At 53.2% G+C, this 18,301-nt stretch overlaps 2 protein-coding genes across 8 annotated transcripts in view; one reads left to right on the forward strand and one right to left on the reverse strand.

The window, feature by feature from the left end:
- Positions 1-2,523, forward strand: part of CDH23 (cadherin related 23) — a 438,655-nt gene extending 436,132 nt beyond the window's left edge. For 3 of the 4 annotated variants that reach the window (XM_047759772.1, XM_047759774.1, XM_047759775.1), the window contains one exon: positions 1,533-2,523. In XM_047759772.1, coding sequence (XP_047615728.1) covers positions 1,533-1,859 — 327 coding nt within the window. In that variant the 3' untranslated portion in view covers positions 1,860-2,523. Of the gene's footprint in view, positions 1-377; positions 483-1,532 lie in introns of all 4 variants that reach the window. The other variant, XM_047759778.1, reaches the window with a different exon arrangement.
- Positions 2,524-2,870: 347 nt separating this feature from the next.
- PSAP (prosaposin) overlaps positions 2,871-18,301 on the reverse strand; it is a 34,260-nt gene continuing 18,829 nt past the window's right edge. Inside the window, exons 2-15 of one of the 4 annotated variants that reach the window (XM_047759780.1) lie at positions 17,410-17,543; positions 16,122-16,196; positions 15,427-15,549; positions 14,263-14,463; positions 13,811-13,954; positions 12,944-13,000; positions 10,416-10,424; positions 8,135-8,266; positions 6,569-6,664; positions 6,109-6,295; positions 5,843-6,000; positions 5,414-5,494; positions 4,928-5,035; positions 2,871-3,938 (exon numbers count right to left, since the gene is read on the reverse strand). In XM_047759780.1, the coding sequence (XP_047615736.1) occupies positions 3,903-3,938; positions 4,928-5,035; positions 5,414-5,494; positions 5,843-6,000; positions 6,109-6,295; positions 6,569-6,664; positions 8,135-8,266; positions 10,416-10,424; positions 12,944-13,000; positions 13,811-13,954; positions 14,263-14,463; positions 15,427-15,549; positions 16,122-16,196; positions 17,410-17,543 (1,541 nt within the window). In that variant the 3' untranslated portion in view covers positions 2,871-3,902. Of the gene's footprint in view, positions 3,939-4,927; positions 5,036-5,413; positions 5,495-5,842; positions 6,001-6,108; positions 6,296-6,568; positions 6,665-8,134; positions 8,267-10,415; positions 10,425-12,943; positions 13,001-13,810; positions 13,955-14,262; positions 14,464-15,426; positions 15,553-16,121; positions 16,197-17,409; positions 17,544-18,301 lie in introns of all 4 variants that reach the window. The other 3 variants (XM_047759781.1, XM_047759779.1, XM_047759782.1) reach the window with 3 other exon arrangements.

Here is an 18,301-nt window from a genome sequence, read left to right on the forward strand (position 1 = left end):
GTACCCAGACCCCTGGCGGAGCTCAGGCCTACTCCAGAGGATGTAGGGAGTCGGGGGGTCCTAGGAAACAGTTCTCTCCACCTCTAGGGACGCAGCTAGATCTGCTCTCCACTGGGACAAGAACATGAAGGCAGAGAGGGGCCAGGGCACCTGGCTGATAAGAAGCTACTTCAGCCTGCAGTGGGCTGGAGGCCAGGACTCTGACAGGAGCCCACGTGATCCTGGTTGGCCGCTGTCACCAGGCTCTGCTCCCAATCGTCTACCCTAGCATCAGACTCCCAGAGTCACCTTCCATCAACCCCGGTCCGAGTGCGTGCGTGTCGGGTGGAGCAGGCAGAGGAGGGCCTTGCTGGGGGTTAACCCTCTCCCTCCCCCAGGGCTCGCTGCTGAAGGTGGTCCTAGAGGATTACTTGCGGCTCAAAAAGCTCTTTGCACAGCGGATGGTGCAAAAAGCCTCCTCCTGCCACTCCTCCATCTCTGAGGTAGTGGGTGGGCTGGGAGCTGTGTGCTGTGCCCCAGGCCTGGGGGTGTTTTCTCTCTTGCTCTCTTCTGGCCCTCCATCCTCCTCGGGGTCTCTGAAGTTCAGTAGCCAGAGCCCAAGATGTCGCTGGGTGGAGATTCAGGGAGGCTTTACTTTCTGGGCTCTGCAGGGATCGGTGGGTGTTGAGATTTGACGAACCCCAAAATATCTTTAAGAGGTGATGGCATCTTAGAAAATTGGCTATAGGGTCAAATAGGTCTACATGTTTATTTGCCTAGAATGATATGTCAATACCTTAAAAAGTCAGACGTTAAAAACCCAGATTTTCAGGGAGGTCCTGGGGTGTCACAGCAGAAACAAATCTGACTAGCATCCATGAGGATGCAAGTTCAATCCCTGGCCTCACTCAGTGGATTAAGGGTCTGGCATTGCCCTGAGCTGTGGTGTAGGTCACAGACATAGCTCGGATCCTGCGTTGCTGTGGCTGTGGTGTAGGCCAGCAGCTGTAGCTCCAATTTGATCCTCAGCTTGGGAACTTCCATATGCCATGGGTGTAGTCCTGAAAAGCAAAAAAAAAAAAAACTTCCAGATTTTCAGCTGGGCCAACAGTCCCAACTGGAATAGGCTAAGAGCAAACAGCTGCAGACAGAAAAGAAGCTCCATTTGTGAGTCTCTCCACTAAACCTCGTCCTCTTCCACCTGTGGACACAGTTAGGGTTGATCCTGCTTGAGGCCAACCTGGTAACAAATTCCACAGTTGTGTCACAAGGTCTTTACAGATCAGAGTGATTGCATGAAATTAAAAAGGTTCTCATAGGAAGCCCGTGCTCCAGAGAACACATCTATCTGTAGCTCCAGAAGTCTCCAGGGTTCCCCCTCGTACTGTTTGAGGAACACTACTGTAGGCTGGACAGGCCCACTGTGGCACAAGCCCAGGGTTCCTTGTGTGTGGTAGGGAAACCAGGCCCAGAGCGAGAGGGACTCTGGGGCCACCCACCTGCTCCACTCTTGGGTCTGGCCCTAAACATATGGGGGTCCTGGCCTCTTGCAGCTGATCCAGACTGAGCTGGAAGAGGAGCCTGGGGAGCGCAGTCCCGGCCAGGGCAGCCTGCGCTTCTGCCACAAGCCGCCGACGGAGCTCAAGGGGCCCGATGGGATCCACGTGATGCACGGCAGCACAGGCACGCTGCTGGCCACTGACCTCAACAGCCTGCCTGAGGACGACCAGAAGGGCCTGGGCCGCTCACTGGAGACACTGACAACTGCCGAGGCCAGCGCCTTCGAGCGCAATGCCCGCACAGAGTCCGCCAAATCCACGCCCCTGCACAAGCTACGCGACGTGATCATGGAGAGCCCCCTGGAGATCACAGAGCTATGACCACACGGGGGGTCCGACTGGTGTGAGCAGCAGCCCACCCCCCACCCCCTCCTGGGCCAAGAGCAGGGCCAGGACCGCAGGCTGCGGGCCCCTCCCCAGCAGCTCTGGGTGTGCGACCTTGGGCTGGCCCAGCAGCAGGCCCGCCTCCGATTCTACTTTTGCCAGATGCTCATTCAGCATCGGATCGCTACCTTCATTAAATGTGTTATTTTTTTAAGAAAACCTAACGGAAATGCTAAGCATCTAAGGATGAGGTAAGGAGGATCACCGGGAGCCCAGGAGTCTGAGGACCAACTCGGCCCAGGCTGAGCCGAAAGAGGCCAAACAGGCCCTCTTCCCCTCCCTCCTCACCCCTGCCCCCCACCCCACCCCCGGCACAGGTGCCCAGCCAGGGGAAGAGAGCCCAGAGCTGGCATAACCTGGCCTTGACTCTTTGACTCCAAGTTCCAGTGCGTTTCTGCCACATCCCCGGCCGGACCTCCAGGTGGGGGCAGGAAGTAATCCCTGCCTCCCCACAAGGACATGGTCAACAGCAGCGAACGGCCTTCTCTCCATTTCACCGGCTTCCCCAATGTACCCGACTCAGAAATGACTGATGTTTCCCTTGGGTTTGAATGTGGTGTGTTCGTGTATGATCCTTTTTTAAATTAAGTTATTCCCTTAATAGTCTCCCCTTGGTTGTGTTCAACGGGTACTCACTGAACTTGCTGGAATGATCTGCATTTTAAAAAGAAAGGCAACTCACAAGGAACCGGCAGTACACTCTGGCTCTGGTAACCTACCCGTGGGGCTGCGGGGGAGGGGTTAGGGGTCAGAGCAGATCTAGCTCGACCTTCGACCTTCACCTTCGGGGCATTCATTCCCCTGCCCATGGCTGGCCTGGGGCTGTCAGGGAGGACCAGGTGGGATTGTCTTACTCTGGTCAAAAGGGGCGCTTACGGGTCCATAGCCTCAGAGCTCATAAAGAGCCAAATTCTTCTGGCTGAGGTGTCACAAACACACAGGCTCAGATCTGGTTGACGGACTTTATTGTTAAATCACAGAAGTTTTAGTGCAAAACGAAACTAAAAAAATTGTTAAGTTCATTTAATAGCAACTGCGCGTCTAGCTGTCTCCTGGCAACCAGAAGTGGAGCAGAAGATGCAGCCAGACGGGAGAGGAGGCAGGGTGGCAGCCGAGGTCCCGGGACAGCACACCCAACAGACCCTCTACCTGGAAGCCAGAGGCTTAGGAGCTTATCATCCACATCTATTTGCAGGTCAAAAAGAACACCTATAAAATGGGGGGCAGGAGGGGGGAGGCCGTGCTGCCTGGAGCAATGGCAGTCCTGCTCTGCAGGATGGACACAAGAGCGGGCAGGAGGCAGTCACCACTGTCCACGTTTCACACAAAAGCAGGCCCGCAGGATCTCCACAGAGAACCAGCAGATTACATTCTGGCACGTTCCCCCCCACCCCACCCCTGGCCCCCAACCCAGAGAAACACAAACACGGCATCACCAGGAAAGACACAGGAACGCTCGATTGAAGGTTGACCCCGGGAGAGCGAGCCCAGCCCCACCAGGTCCTGCTTCCACAAGCTCCAGTACAGTGACAACTATACTGTTGAAAAAAACCTCATCCTGAGCCCCTCAGCTTTTATATAAAAGTGTGTGTGTTTTGCAATCTGCGGCCCAGGACAGGGGGAGGTCCCTCCTTAGAGGAGGCAGAGGCCTCAGCACCCAAGGCCCAGCCTGGAGGATGGACAGCCTCTGTCAAGAGTGCCCCCCTCTCCTCCTCCTCCGGGCCACCACCATGCAGGGACAGACTCAGAAACCTCCATTGTGTATATATAGTTACGTCAGCATCCATCTAGCAGAGAAAAGGGACCCTGAAGAGGCCACTTCAGCAGCCCACCCACAGCAGCGCTACGATGAGGGAGAGAAGAAAGGGACTGGGGGGGGGGGGGCTATTTTTGGACAAAGTCAACAGATCTGTGTGTTCGTTCCCCCAGACACACAAGCAGGAAAAAATGCTGCAGTTTCTCCAGGATGGAACGTGCCTTCTAGTTCCACACGTGACGCTTGCAGTGCTCGACAGCCTGACAGGAGAGAGCGAACAGTTTAGTCTGCAGGTGACAAACTATCCTTGGCCCATGAGCGCACCAGCCAGCACCCAGAAAGGGCACCTGTTCTCTTGTCCCAGATCAGCTGGAGGGCACCAGATGCTCAAGACCCAGGGAGTGTGTGGCTTTGAGTTTTGGGGACTCATAAGGCAAGAGCGCAGAGCAGCAGGCGACGAGCACCCCCGCAGGTAGGGAGGACCCCTGTGTCTGGTCACACGCCTGAACCCCAGCACTCAGCGGGTAGGCGGCATAGGGGCCCAAGAGTCAGAGGAACATGGCAGCTCAGGCCTGGAGAAATGGGCGCATGTACCCCGGAGAGCAGAGCCACAGAAACCTCTTCCACCACGGGGTGCCGGGGCCGGAGGAAGGGGCTCAACATGGTGGGCCTCGCTACCCCTCCCCTCCCTGCGGCGACCCAAGATGAGGTAGTGTCACCAACACAGGCTCAGTGCTCACAAGGAACCCCCGCCAGGGAAAAAGGTTGTGCAAAGGAACACTGAGTAACAGAGAGTGGTCCACACATCCCCACCCAGGAGAGCAGCAAGAGTCACCCGGGGATGGCAGCCCAGCCAGGAGCCAACTCCCAGGGCTGTTCAAGGAAAGCACTGCTTGGCCCTGGGTGAGGATTCAGGCCAGGCTCCCGCCAGGGCAAACATGACCACAGGGGCACCAGGCCTTGAGCAATCCCTCAGGTGACCTCCGGCAAATCTGACCAGTCACAGGGAGGTCTGAAGACAAAAGCAAGAAAGCAGAAGCAAAAAACACTGAAGACCATCCGCTCGCCACCTCCCACTCCTTGAAGACAAGAAGGCCAAGCCCCACTTTTGCTGGGGTCACACATGAGCCTAATTGTGCCTCTGGGCCTCTGTAACGTCCAGGCAGAGAGCCAATGGCTGAGGCGCCTCTTAGAGCAGGTGCACCCTGACTGGCGGACGGGCCTGTGGGGCAGTTACTGAGCTACTCACGTTGCACAGGGCTGCAGACTCCATGTTCTGGCACCAGAAGCTCGGGCCCCAGACGCACTTCTCAGTTCCCAAAAGAGGCTTATGGGCTGAAGGGCAGGCTCCAATTTTCTAGGTGGTCAAAACAGAGCCAAAGAAAGGGCAAGAATTAGATCCGCCCACCTCATGCTTCTCAAAACAGAGGCAAAGGATCAGCTTCTAAAAGCAGCTAGGGACAGAACACTGTAAATCAGCTATAATGGGAAAATCATTATAAAAATCATTATAAAAAAGCAAAAATGAATTAAAAAAATAAAAGCAGCTAGGATCAGAGCGCTAACAAGCACTTTCAAAACAAGCGTTGCCGAGGCAAGTGGGGAGGTCTGGAAGCCTGGTTCTCCCCTACCCCCTATCCCAACTCTGCCCCAATCTCAGAAGAACCCTTCCAGGGGCCACACAGCCCCTCCCTGGCTTCGCTGCCTGCGAACCCAGCCGCCCAGTGCGGCTTACCGAGCACACGAACGACGGCTCCATCACCTCCACCAGGATCTCGACCAGCACGGGCTCGTACTCCGTCACGAACTGATCGCACTGTCAGGGAAACAGCAATGCGGGTCTCGGTGTGTCCAAGCAGAGGCAGGGGCATAAAAGGAGGGGCGCCGGACATGCTCTCCCATCAGAGATCCCGGCGTTGCCAGCCCAGTGCCTCCCTCCCAAGTGCCCCACCCACAGGCAGCTGCTCATGGGGTTCCGTCCCCCAGTGGCTCCACTTGAGCCTACAGATCACCTTTAAGAAACTCTCACTGGACTCCATGCCGCAAGCAGAAATGGCTGGTTTTCCCTCAAAACTCCAGTTGGAGGACAAAGACCCCCCACCCCCGGCCCCTACAATCCCCAAGCAGGTTCCGACATCCTGGCCTCGAGCAGCCCAGCGCATACCTGCTTCTGGTACGGGTCAGGCAGGAAGCTGCAGCCTTTCTCCAGGGCAGCCAGGATCTCCTGCTTTGTGCTGTTTTTCTCCAGGTTGCGGTCCAAATAGCTCACCAGCCTCTTGCACACCTCACAGAAGCCACCGTCCTTCAATGGTGTCACATGTGCTGCGTGAGAAAGCGGGCACAGGCTCAGCGCTGGCCAGGCCCTCTCTCACCACGGCGGGGGGGCGGGGGGGGCGGCGTGGCACTGGCCTCCCCCACCACCGGGCTCACCAGTCAACACGGGCAGCCCCTGGGTGGAGCAGAGATGGAGCATGCTGCACACCAACTCAGGGCTTGCCTCCTGCAGGAGGAGCGACAGGATGGAGCTACCGTACGTGTCGACCAACTCCTGGCACTCCTCGGACATGGACGTGGGCAACTTGGAGCACACTTTTTCCAGAGCGTGAATGATTTCCTCCTGAAACGTGAGAAGATGAGAAGTGGGGTGGGGGTGGGGGCGACCCTGAAACTACTGATGGGACCAGGAAACCAGCCAACGAATGGCCAGGCGCGCTATTTTCTCCGCCGAAGGCTACAGCTACGACGCAGGGCAAAGTGGCCTCCCCCGGCCCCTGCCCAGAGGGAAGGGGTGTAGCAACTCCCAGGCCAGAGGCCCACAACGGCCAAGACCAGCTCCCACTAAGCCACTCTGCTCCCTCCGCCATGGCAGCGTTCGCCAAAAGCCCGGTACCTCGGTCCTGTTGTTGTCGATCAGCTTGGCCACCTCCTTCACCACGAACTCGCACACCTCACAGTAAATAGTGGCCTTCTCCGGGACCAGGTCCTTCTGTGGGCAGGGCAGAAGACCACTCATGCTGGGGCCCCCACCTCGCCCCCTTGGTCTGGGGCCTCTAAAGGGAGGGGGCAGAGGCCAAGATGGGCTAGCGTGACACAAAGGCCACTTCCGGCTGCATTCAGAAGAGGGTGTGGCTCTCTCCCAGGGTCCAAGCCCAGGTCCCGGCTGCTCTTCTTCTACACTGGGAGACCTGTCCCTGTCCACCACTCCTGAGACCACAACACCCACTTCAAGGGACACAAACAGAGAAACTCCCTGAGCCCCAAAGAGCTGTCTGTCTGATGCCTGTCTGGTTACAATCCCCTCATCTTCCAGAGTTCATTTTGCGGTGGGGGATGGGGACACAGGAACAGAGTGAGGGTTCACTATTAGTCTACTACTCAGAAGATCAAATTTTAAACACATTTCCAAGTCCGCTCTTTGGTCTCAAGTCTCAGCACCTGAGATTGCTTTTCTCTCTAAAGCCTACCTTTGATAATACAATACTGGTGACTAGAACTTTCTGACAGTGGAAACATTCTCCACCTGTGATGTCCAGTTTAATAGCAGCCACTGGCCACTTGTGTCTGTCTCCAGAGCAGCTGAAATGTAGCTGGTGTCACCAACTGAATTTTTTTTTTTTTTCATTTTAAATTCTTGAAATCTAAGTATCACATGGGGCTACAGTCCAAGCTACAAAGCTCTGTCTTCTCTGGCCACTCCTTCAGTCAGCAAGATGCCCAGAGCCTGTGGGCACCTCGCCTGGGTAGGAGGGGCAGGCACCAGTTCTTCCCTGCCTGTCAGACACTTAACCCTGTGTGATCACATGGTGCATGTACTGAGAGAAGACAGCAGGAGATGAGACAGCTAGACGTGAAGTGACACCGACATGGAAAGTTCTGGAATGAGTGCCATGTGCTAGGCCATCACCTGGCTGAGTACCCCATGGACATGAGGACAATTCTGTTCACCACTGTTGGTCTCGGTCTTTGAAACACTGACTGGCCCCTAAGAGGTAACAAATCTAATAAACTGATTATGAAATGGAGGAGGAGCTTTACCCAGGGAAGGATGCTAGGGAAACAAGAAAGACAGAGGCGGCACAGCCAGAGAAATTTCTGCACAAGCCCCGGGGGGGTTCTGGGAGCATGGAGTTTGGACCATGGTTACAGTGTGGGGAGGGAGGTCGGGGGGGGGGGGGGGGGGGCCGCAGAAAGCACATCGGAAAGGTGAGGCTGGGAGGCAGGCCCTGAAAAATGATCTCCAGTGGCGCGCTTGAAAAGCAGACCTGATCTCAGGAGCACTAGGAGCACCCAAGGAAACAAATGGATGAGGCCGGGGGTACTGCATAGTTTAGGGGAAACTGCCAATGAATGGTCTCCAACTCAAATATCTTTAGGCGCCAAGCAGGAAAACAAGAGTGTCTTGTAGGGTGTGATAATGAGGAGTGGCGGGGCATCATGGAATGATGGCACCACATACCTTTATGGGCTCCACCAGCTCCAGGGCAGAGATGACTTTCTCCGAGAGCACCTTGGCAGGCACCAGAGTCTGCATGGGCACCTCCTTCACCTCCTCACAGAATCCAACCAGCCCACAGATGTCCTTGGGTTGCTGAAGAGAGCACAGGAGCAGCAGTGAGAGGCAGGCCCGCACTCACCAGCCCTCCATCCCACGCACTACACAGAAAGGTGCTAGAGGAATATCCTAGCCCTGCGGTCAAGTCTGCCTGCCTCCCAGACAGGCAGAGATGCCACATCAAATCTAAAGGGGCTCGTGCAAATGGAGATGCGCACCAGAGGCACGTGGGGAAGGTGGCCTTGAGAAGCTCTGAAGGGAGATCAGACAGAACCACTGTCTGCTCAGCCAGGGAGCAGCCCAGGGAAGCAAAGCTCCTGGCACCTTCACAGGCAACCACACCATCTCCAAGAACAGCTGATCCACTCTAGAACCTGTTTTTCAGTTGAGCTGGTGTGCTCTCAGGAGGACGTTTAAGCTGTTTTTGTTTTTGTTTCTAGAAGAGGAACTAACTACCAAGCCCATAAGCTAACAAAACCAAGTGTGTCTGAAATACAACCACACTGGATCTTTCAGTGGCAGGACCACTGAAAATGATGCATTAAGGGGAAAGGCTGGCTTTTTTAAAACCCACGTTCTATGTAACAATGGCACACACACAGTCCACACAGAAAACCCAGTCTTCCTTAAGTGATGAATCCTTTCAAGTCACAAGGTCTCCAGGTAGAGCCCCTTTCCCATCCAGACACCAAACCACAGGGACCTAGTTCCGACACCTTGACCATTTCACCACACTGATGGTGAAGACCAAGTCAAGTATACACCCCTGGTATATATACCCTGCGAACCAATGCAACCAGCAACCAGCTCTGGCCTGAGGGCATCTGCCTCCCACCACCAAACCATGAAGCAGCAGCAACAGCATTGCTAAAACGAGCCCTGATGAGGGGAGAGGGCTAGCCTGTGGCTACTACAGTTCATCTTGTTTTAACACAGCAAAGGTTCCATAATTCAGAAAGGCTGAAGGAGTCTGAAAAGTATAGCCTAAGTATCCTGTCTCGGGCACCCTTTAAGAATGGGGAAAAATCAGGGAGTTCCCGTTATGGCTCAGTGGTTAGTGAACCCGACTAGGATCCATGAGGACGCAGGTTCCATCCCTGGCCTCGCTCAGTGGGTTAAGGATCCGGCCTTGCCGTGAGCTGTGGTGTATGTAGGTCGCAGATGCAGCTCGGATCCCAAGTTGCTGTGGCTGTGGAGTAGGCCGACAGCTTCAGCTCCGATTAGACCCCTAGCTTAGGAACCTCCATGTGCCCTGAGTGTGGCCCTTAAAAAAAAAAAAAAAAAAAGACAAAAAGACCAAAAAAAAAAAAAAGAATGGAGAAATATCAGAAAGCAGTCAAAGACGTATCAAGCTTTTCAGAAAAAAGACAAAGATAAGGAGGTGTGGCTTCTTTGTCTTAGATCAGCTTTGCTCTCCTAACTCCTTGAGGAGACCTAGGTAAACATTCAGATACTTCAATCGAAGTCCTCTCCTATTGGACTTCAAAATACCTTGGAAAGAGATGCCAGTGTTCAAAAGAGGGCAGTGCTCAGTACAACCCCGAAAGGGCACTGGCTCAGTAAGTGCAATCTGGGGGCTTGGTCCCTCATTTTGCCACCACTAGCCTGGTCCTCAAGCTGTCTCGTGTGGCTCCAGGACCCCATCACCCAGAGGGGCAGAAGCCACAATCAAGAGATTGTTTCCAATGCTCTGGATCTGACAGACAGGGGGAACAGTCTGCTCGCTATTTGCTCATGCAGCAGAAGCAGCAGTTGTGGGGCTGTGAAAAACACAACTAATGACATGCAGCGCTCTCCTAAGTCATGACAGAAACAAGGTGTCCCACTGGCATCAGGCCTGCACTGAAGGAGGCTGAGGCATCTCCAGGGCCACCCAGGGTCCCCACCAGGCTGGTGGTGGCCTGCACGTGGCCAGCTGGGCACTGATCCTGACCAGAGCACAAGGCTCTGCTGGCTTCGTTTTCTGGCCCCTTGAAGGGGAAACAAGACCCCTGACCCCTCCAGGGCTGAATCACAGGGGAGAGATTTAATAGCAGATTGAACAGCACAGAGATGGAGCCTGCCTTTCACGATCACTCCTTGTATCTGTCAGAGCTGATAATGCCATACAAAAAAAAAAAAAAGATGAGCAAAGTAACTACGAGAAGCAGCAGACCACTACTACAAGCAGATTCCCGTCACATACCTGATCCTGCTGTTGGAACAAAAAAACAGGAAATCGGAGATGAAAATAAGAGAAAGGAAAGGACACAACAGTTAAGAAAAAATTAAAAACAATAATCAAGCAGTTAACCAGGTATAAGGATGTCACCAGAAGTTTAGGGGAAAGGCTATTTCAGTCACTTAGCGGCGACCTACCTTGTTCCTACCATGGCATGCACATGGGGGCTCAGAGCTGCTCTCTCCTGCAAGGGTCCACACTGCCCAGCCTGTCTGTGCACCACCCCACGTCCCTGACACACCAAACCAAGACACTGAGCAGCAGGACCCCAGAAAGCACCACATTATGAGGGGCTCTCCTTGCTCAGAAGCCAAGCCCACCATGCCCACAGGGCCCTTGCCTCATGCCGGTGAGGAGCAGCTGGGAGCAAGACACAGGGCTGCTCAAATCAGGGGTGTTGTGTTAGAACCTCTAATACACCCAGAGGGGTCCGGGATCCCTCTGGTGGCCAAATGCTAGCCTGGAAGGCTGGTCTGACAATACAGGCCTGGCTTGTTTTATTGAGCTTCACAGACTTTAGAAATTCAAGGTTTATGGCAACCCTGTTTCAGCCAAGTCTCCCGGCACTTGTCTCTCCAACAGCATTTGCCTAATTCTCGCAAAATTTCAAACTTTTTATCGTCACTAACTGGTTACGGTGACTTGTGTGATCAGTGATTTTTGATGTCACTACTATGACTCACTGAAGGCTTAGATGGTGGTTAGTATTTTTAGCAATAAAGTATTTTTTAATTACAATATGCATATTGTTTCTTTAGACCGAATGCTCTTGCGTATTAAACAGACTATAGTGTTGTATAAACCTCACTGGGAAACCAAAAAATTCATCTGACTTGCTTTACTGTGACATTCACTTTTTTTTTTTTTTGGCTGCCCCACGGCATTTGTAGCTCCCGGGCCAGGGATCAGATCCAAGGCGCAGCCTCGAACTAAGCCGCAGCTGCCCCATCGCCGGAGCCTCAACCCACTGTGCTGCGCCAAGGATCGAACCTGCGTCCCAGCACTCCCAAGACGCTGCCAATCCTGCTGCACCACAGCAGGAGCTCCGTGATGTTCACTTTAATACGGTGGCCTGGGACCAAACCTGCAAGAGCTTCGAGGTGTAGCTCTATATCAAAAGTCTTGCCCTTGGATTCAGAAATTCTCGTCTCAGTTACTTACCATAAGGGAAAAAACTGGGATATGTCTACTTGGCTCTAAGGATGTTCATCATCCTTTCTATCCCAAGGGAAAACCTGAAAACCACCTCAGCGTCCAGCCACAGGGGATGGTTCTACACGTTATGTTCTATCCACACAGTGAAATATTATGCAGCCACTTAAAAAACATGTGTACAGAAAATATTTTAATGACCAAGGTAATTTTAGAGCAAAAAAAAAAAAAAGCAAAAAATATTGGAAAGCATTACCCATATTTTTAAAAAAATGTCTATGCAGCATGATTTTTAAAGTAAGAAAAATATTTTGTCAGCTATGAGGAAGCACTTAACTAGACCAGGTCACATCAAAGGCTTATTTTTTTCCTATTTTAGCTGCAGGTCTCCGTAAGCCACCTTTAAACTGTCTTTAGAATGAGGTGGGTGTGAGTAATAATTCCAAATAAACTCTATTGTGCCTGCAGTGCCCCTGAGAGGTCAGAGCAGGCCAGAGAGTCACTCTTTTAGCTTTGCAGGCCACGCGGTCTCAACCACTCTCAACTCTGCTGTTGTAGCACAAAAATGGGCATTGCCATATTCCAATAAAACTTTTTTATAACAACAGATGGTGGGCCATAGTTTTCTGACCCCTGGTTAGAGAACAAACTCCCTTAGGCCAACCTCTGTGTAGTCAGAAAGTCAGCATGATGGAGAGAAAAAAAAAGTACGACCCATCCCTCCCCCTGCTTCGGGTTAGCTCTCAGGAGACCAGTACATCCTTCCCCATGGAAGGATGCTTTCGGGACCGCCCTGCTCTGTAGACTGTGCGGCATGCCTGGCTGGCGTTCATTCTGATGGATATTTTCTACCTCCAGTAATGAAGGAATGCCCCCTACTGCCTGGATGCATCAGAAGCAAGGGTGGGAATTGCGGGCTCAAGCCGCAGCTACGGGGAACACTGCTGCAGGGCCAGGACCCGCCTTGGGTGGCAGATCCTTTCCTTCAGCACTCAGCCTGCAACAGAGCGATCCTCAGGCCGAAAGCTACACAGCAGACTATTCCCATGGGTCCCAGAGTGGAAGCCAGACACTGGAAACCTGATGGCACGGACAAAGTGCCCGGAAGCCACCAGGGGAGTCCTGGAGGCCAGGCTGCTTCAGCCCAAGCCCTGCCTGGGGAAGGCAAGAGGGAGCTGCTAAGTGGCAGGTAGATAGTCTGCTGGCAAAGAGGGCTCATTTTGGTCCAATTCAGTACTCCAAGGTTAAAAACGGGGAAACTAAGTTACACAATTTTCAAAATCCTAGAAATCACAAAGTTAGAGACAAAAATGTGAACGGAAGCCTCCCCAGCCACCTACCATGTGCATCATCATCTGGATAGCGATTTCCGAGTACTGGCTGATATAGTTCTTGCACTGAGGACAGAGACACAGACTGTTAATGAAACTCACTGCTAGAGCAACATATTAAAAACCCAGCCTTGGAGTTCCTGTCGTGGCTCAGCAGCTAACGAACCCGACTAGCATCCATGAGGATGTGGGTTCAATCCCTGGCCTTGCTCAGTGGGTTCAGGATCCCGTATTGTGTGCTGTGAGCTGTAGTGCAGGTTGCAGACACAGCTTGGATCTTGCATTGCAGTGGCTGTGGTGTAGGCTGGCAGCTGTAGCTCCGATCGAACCCCTAGCCTGGGACCCTCCATATGCCTCGGATGTGGCCCTAAAAAGACAAACAAAAAGCCTTTCCGACAGTATTATCAACAGCTGCCTATCAAGCAGCTTCAAAGAGCAGAATTTTATCAATGTCTCAATAAGATAAAAATGCAACTTGGTTACTCTATACCGCACAGACAAACGTGTGTGCAAAGGTGTTTTGAACATGTTTTTCCAAAGGCCCTTAGAGATGCCGGCCTCCAGGCTCCAGGCCTATACTTTCCCCAAAGTCACACAGCAATTACTCAGCAGCCATTTAGGCTGACTGTGCCTAGGAGAAACTCTGCTTAGCGAGCTGAGGTTATTTTTCAAATGCATTTCACACATTCTTGGCTGCTTTCTGGAAAAAGGGCAAGTCAAATTCTCTGACCAAGCTCTTCCTCAAAGCCCTGACGTTGGAATGTGAAGTGGTCCCCCAGCGAGGGCACTGTTCTCGGTACCCCGACTCCTGTCTCCGGAGCCAGCTCCCAAGGCCCAGAACATGCTCCAGTGCGTGTGCGAGGTGGGGAGACTCACCATGTCGGCCATGCCGGGCCCCAGGCGGTCACACTCCTCCTTGGCGTGGTTCACCAAGGCCTCGACAAAGGTGGAGTTGGTCCTCACAGCGTTCTGGAGGTCAGTCACCATCTGAATGCAGTCCTGGCAAACGTCCCCATCAGCCTGGAGAGAGAGGGCCGGCGAGGCTGTGACCACTGCACACTCCCACAAGAGCTAAGGGCGTTCCGATTCCTAGGAAAACTGCCTTTCATGCTCTTGACCCGCAGCACGAGGGGGGAGCCCCTGAACGGTTCCCAACGTGACTGATACCAAAAGGCTCCAAAGGTGTCGATACTCTCCCATCAAGTGGGTACTGATTACGGGAAAGAGTGTGAGGGAATAAGGCCCCAGGTTCGGAACTGTATGCACACGGCCCCTTTTGGGGGCAGCTCTAACCCAACCAAAAACGGGGCCCTGGGCCACGGCCTTACCTTCGGCCGGGGCTTGCTGCTGGAGCCGTCCTGAGGGTAGAGGAGGAGGGGGATGTTGGCCATGAAGGGAGCCACCGCCTCGGCCAGATCCAGTTCTGGTATCTGATTGGACTCGAGCTGTTTCTGCTGGGTCAGCTCCGCCAGGTGCTTCTGAAGAGACTCGCAGAGGTTCAGAGCGGAGCACACCTCCCCGGGCTTGCTCTGCGGAGGGAAAAGCCCAGTTGGAAATGCTCTCCCCGGAGAGAAACAGGCCACCTGGTGCCCTCAGAATGAACCCCTTTCCTTATCTCCTGGCTTGACTCACATACACTCGCCCAGCTCCCAGGCATCTCAGACTCAACCGCCCAACCTGCTCACCCTCCGTGGCACCATTTTAGCGAATGGTCCCACCACCATCCTCCCAGAGGTTCCAGCCACGAGCCTGCAAGACATGTCTAACTCCTCCGTCTCCTGTAATCCCCTCCACCAGCAAGTCCAGTCCACATATCCTCCACGACAAACAGCAGCTGTCCACCTCCACTGTCCCCATCACAACTCACACCGGCTCTCCTGCCAGCCTCTGCTCTTGCAACTCCCAACTGACAGGACCTAGAGCAACCCCTTTGAAAAAGGTGCCTAAGATCGTGTCACTTCTCCTCTTGAAACCCCAAGGACTCCCCACTGCACTTGCAAATCCTCAAACACAGCCTTGGCATCAATGTGACCTTGGTCCCACCTCGGGACACTCCTGGCTCACTGGAGATTTTAAAGATGTCTTCATGCAGTCTTTCCAAATTCCACAACCTGGCTCCTTGATTGCTGCTGAAAACCCAACCTCTGGCACACAGTTTATGCACAACAGATACTCAGTGATTCATGAGCATCCTTGGAGCTGATGTGAGTTATCTCATCAGTACTTAGTACCATCCCATCCGCTTACATTCCTTCACTAATTCTACAAGATCCCATTTCCTATACCCTCCCCAACCCCTGAACATCACGAGCAGGGGTGTGCTGTGCCCGAGTCGTTTTGGAGGTCAAAACTGTAGGGAAGACATGTTGACAAAATCCCAATCTACCAAAAGGACTTTCCATTTTAGTTTTAGCCACTGTAATCTGGTCTGGAACCTGCCCTGGGCACCAGAAGTGCCCTGAAGGAGAGTCTGTTTATTCTCCACCACATACCATCTGTCCTTTAATCATGTCCAGGATGACAGGGAAGTAGGAGTCGACGATCTCCTTGCACGTGGCAGACATGTTCGGCTTGGGAAGCCAGTCACACGTCCTCTCCAAGTACACGAGGATCTCCTGCTGGAGAGGACACAGGCAAGGGTCAGACCGGACGGGCTGAGAGCAAGAGGCTCTCCACAGCTCCAGCAAAGCTGACAGCTAGAAAACAGCGGCCCTCGGGGAACAGGACTGAGGACAGGGCTGGCGGGGAGCCGTGGCTCTGCAGATTAATGAGGCAAAGAGCAGATGCGAGCATTATTCAAAACCAAGATCCTCCAACCTGCAGTCTCCCAGGTGCAGGGAAGTCTGAGCAGAAATTGCCCAAAAATGGCCCTAAAGGTTAACAGCATGTGAAATGAAAATCTAATCAACTGGGGCTTAACATCTAGCCCAGGAGTCAGCAAACTAGGGCCCGCAGCCTGTTTTTGTACAGCCTGGGGCCAAGAATGGTTCTTACATTTTTAAAGGATGCTGGGGGAGGGCACACAGGGATTATGTGACAGAAAGTTTGTGACCTACAGGACAATTATTTCTGACCTGGGCCTAGACCATTCCCCTTGGACCCTGGAGTCACAGCTCTGTAAGGCACCGATGCACATGGCCACACGGCCACTGCTCACAGGCAGTCACACACACCGGCGGCAGCTCACCTCAGTGGCATTGTCTTTCAACATGTCGCCAGCTGCAGTGATGACATCTTTGCATATGTCGCAGGGAAGGGATTTCTAAGAGGAAAGAACACAAGGGAGAGAGATCGGTATTTACAAGACATAACTCACACCGCACACAGCGGAAAGCCTTGGCTTTCTCCCGTCTCTTCCGACCAGGGATGGAATCAGGCCACCTCTGAAGCGCTGGCATGGCCTGGTCCCCCAACCTGGGTGAGGATGCTATGGAGAAGGATCAGGCAGGACTGCTCTGTGCTTCTACAGGATAGAAACCCTTTTCCTATACCCTCGACCCCACCCCCAGCACCTTGCTCAGAGCACATGGCACAGGCCACATCTTGTACCCACGCTCACAACAGCTCTATGAGGAAACTGAGGCTCAAAAATCAGGTAGCTATCAGAGCAAACCGGAAATGAGACACAGCATCAGAGTAAGGGGGGCGGGGGCAGGGAACTGGTGCAGTGAGACCTCTTCACAGCCGGCATTCTGTCTGCCTCCACCTCCTGGGCTGTGCTGTGTGCCTGCGGAGGCCACACATCACCACTGCAGAGCTGAGACACGACAACCTTCTAGATAGGCCTGGGCATCCCTACCTGGCCCAGGACCAGGAACTCTAACCAGGTCTCGAAACCCTTGGGGCTCTCCCTTCTTTAGGTCAACTGGTTCTGACCCACAGAGAAGGAACTAACACATCTGGGTGAGATGAAGGAACACCTGTGAACTTGGCTGCACTTAGAGAAACCGTCGTGAACCTTTGGACCTAATCAGGCTAATGCCATGCACAGGGCCATGCAGACATCCTGCACGGATGCCCGAGAGGTTCAGCATCTGAGAGACTGTCCTGTCAAGGGAGAAAGAGCTCAAGTCCTCCCAAGATACTTTAAACTTGGAAAGAGGAAGCAGGAGGACACAGTATTAAAAATAAGATCACGAGCAAATTAGAAAGCAAATCTGAAAGTGATTTTGACCACAGAGTCCCCCGCGGTTCAAACAGTGAATTCAAAAACTGTTTCTAGGAGTTCCCATCAGAGCTCAGCAGAAAAGAATCTGACTGGTATCCATGTGGATGCAGGTTCCATCCCTGGCCTCGTTCAGCGGGTTAAGGATAAGGCATTGCCATGAGCTATGGTGTAGGTTGCAGACGCAGTTCGGATCCCAGGTTGCTGTGGCTCTGGCGTAGGTCCCCATGAGGAGCAAAGAGGAGGATACAGGAGAGTGCTGGGCTGTATCCAGGGCAGCAGTTACACAGACACAGACGGGGGCACTCACCACGGTTGGCTTGTTCCAGACGGTCTGCAGGCAGTGTTGCAGGGCCCCGCAGTCGGATGCTGTCTTCACGTTCTGGCACCACACGGCCGAGCCCCTGGTGCACTCTCTCAGGCCCAGGACAGGGCTGGCGAGAGCTGCAAGGAAAACCAGTGTGAGGACGTGCTTCCCGCACACCAGGCTCACCTCATTGGTTTCCCCGGGATCGGACAGCCCTGCCATCCTGCGGGACACCAGCCTGGCCCCTTGCCAGCTGTGAGACCCCAAGCCACAAAGCCAAAAAGCTGCGGTGACACAAATGTCCAGGGCTGGGAAGAGCTGTTCATCATTTTTCTCTCAATCTATTTTTAAACAGTATCAGGCAGATCAGTCCTTTTACTAATCTTTATCATCCTAAAGTCCCATGAAGTTAATCAAAGAAGTTACAGGAGAAAAGGTGGACAGGTTTAAATATAGAAGATTTTTAACTTCCGTAGAATAAAAATGGACAAAGTTGAAAAAAATGTAATGAGAACACCAAGATTCATATCTAATGTTGTCTTAGTAGAAGAGCCCACTTATAAATCTATTGGGTGAGTTTCTGCACATGTACAAGTTTGCCAGCAAAAAAACAAGACTACATACAAGTTCCTGCTATAGTGCAGTGGGTTAAGAATCCGACCACCGGAGTTCCCATCGTGGCACAGCGGAAACGAATCCCACTAGGAACCATGAGGTTGCAGGTTCGATCCCTGGCCTCGCTCAGTAGGTTAAGGATCTGGTGTTGCCGTGAGCTGTGGTATAGGTCACAGAGGCAGCTCAGATCCAGCGTTGCTGTGGCTGTGGCCTAGGCCAGTGGCTACAGCTCCGATTAGACCCCTAGCCTGGGAACCTCCATATGCCAAAGGTGCAGCCC

Source organism: Phacochoerus africanus, chromosome 15 (assembly GCF_016906955.1).
Source record: "Phacochoerus africanus isolate WHEZ1 chromosome 15, ROS_Pafr_v1, whole genome shotgun sequence".
NCBI lineage: Eukaryota > Metazoa > Chordata > Mammalia > Artiodactyla > Suidae > Phacochoerus > Phacochoerus africanus.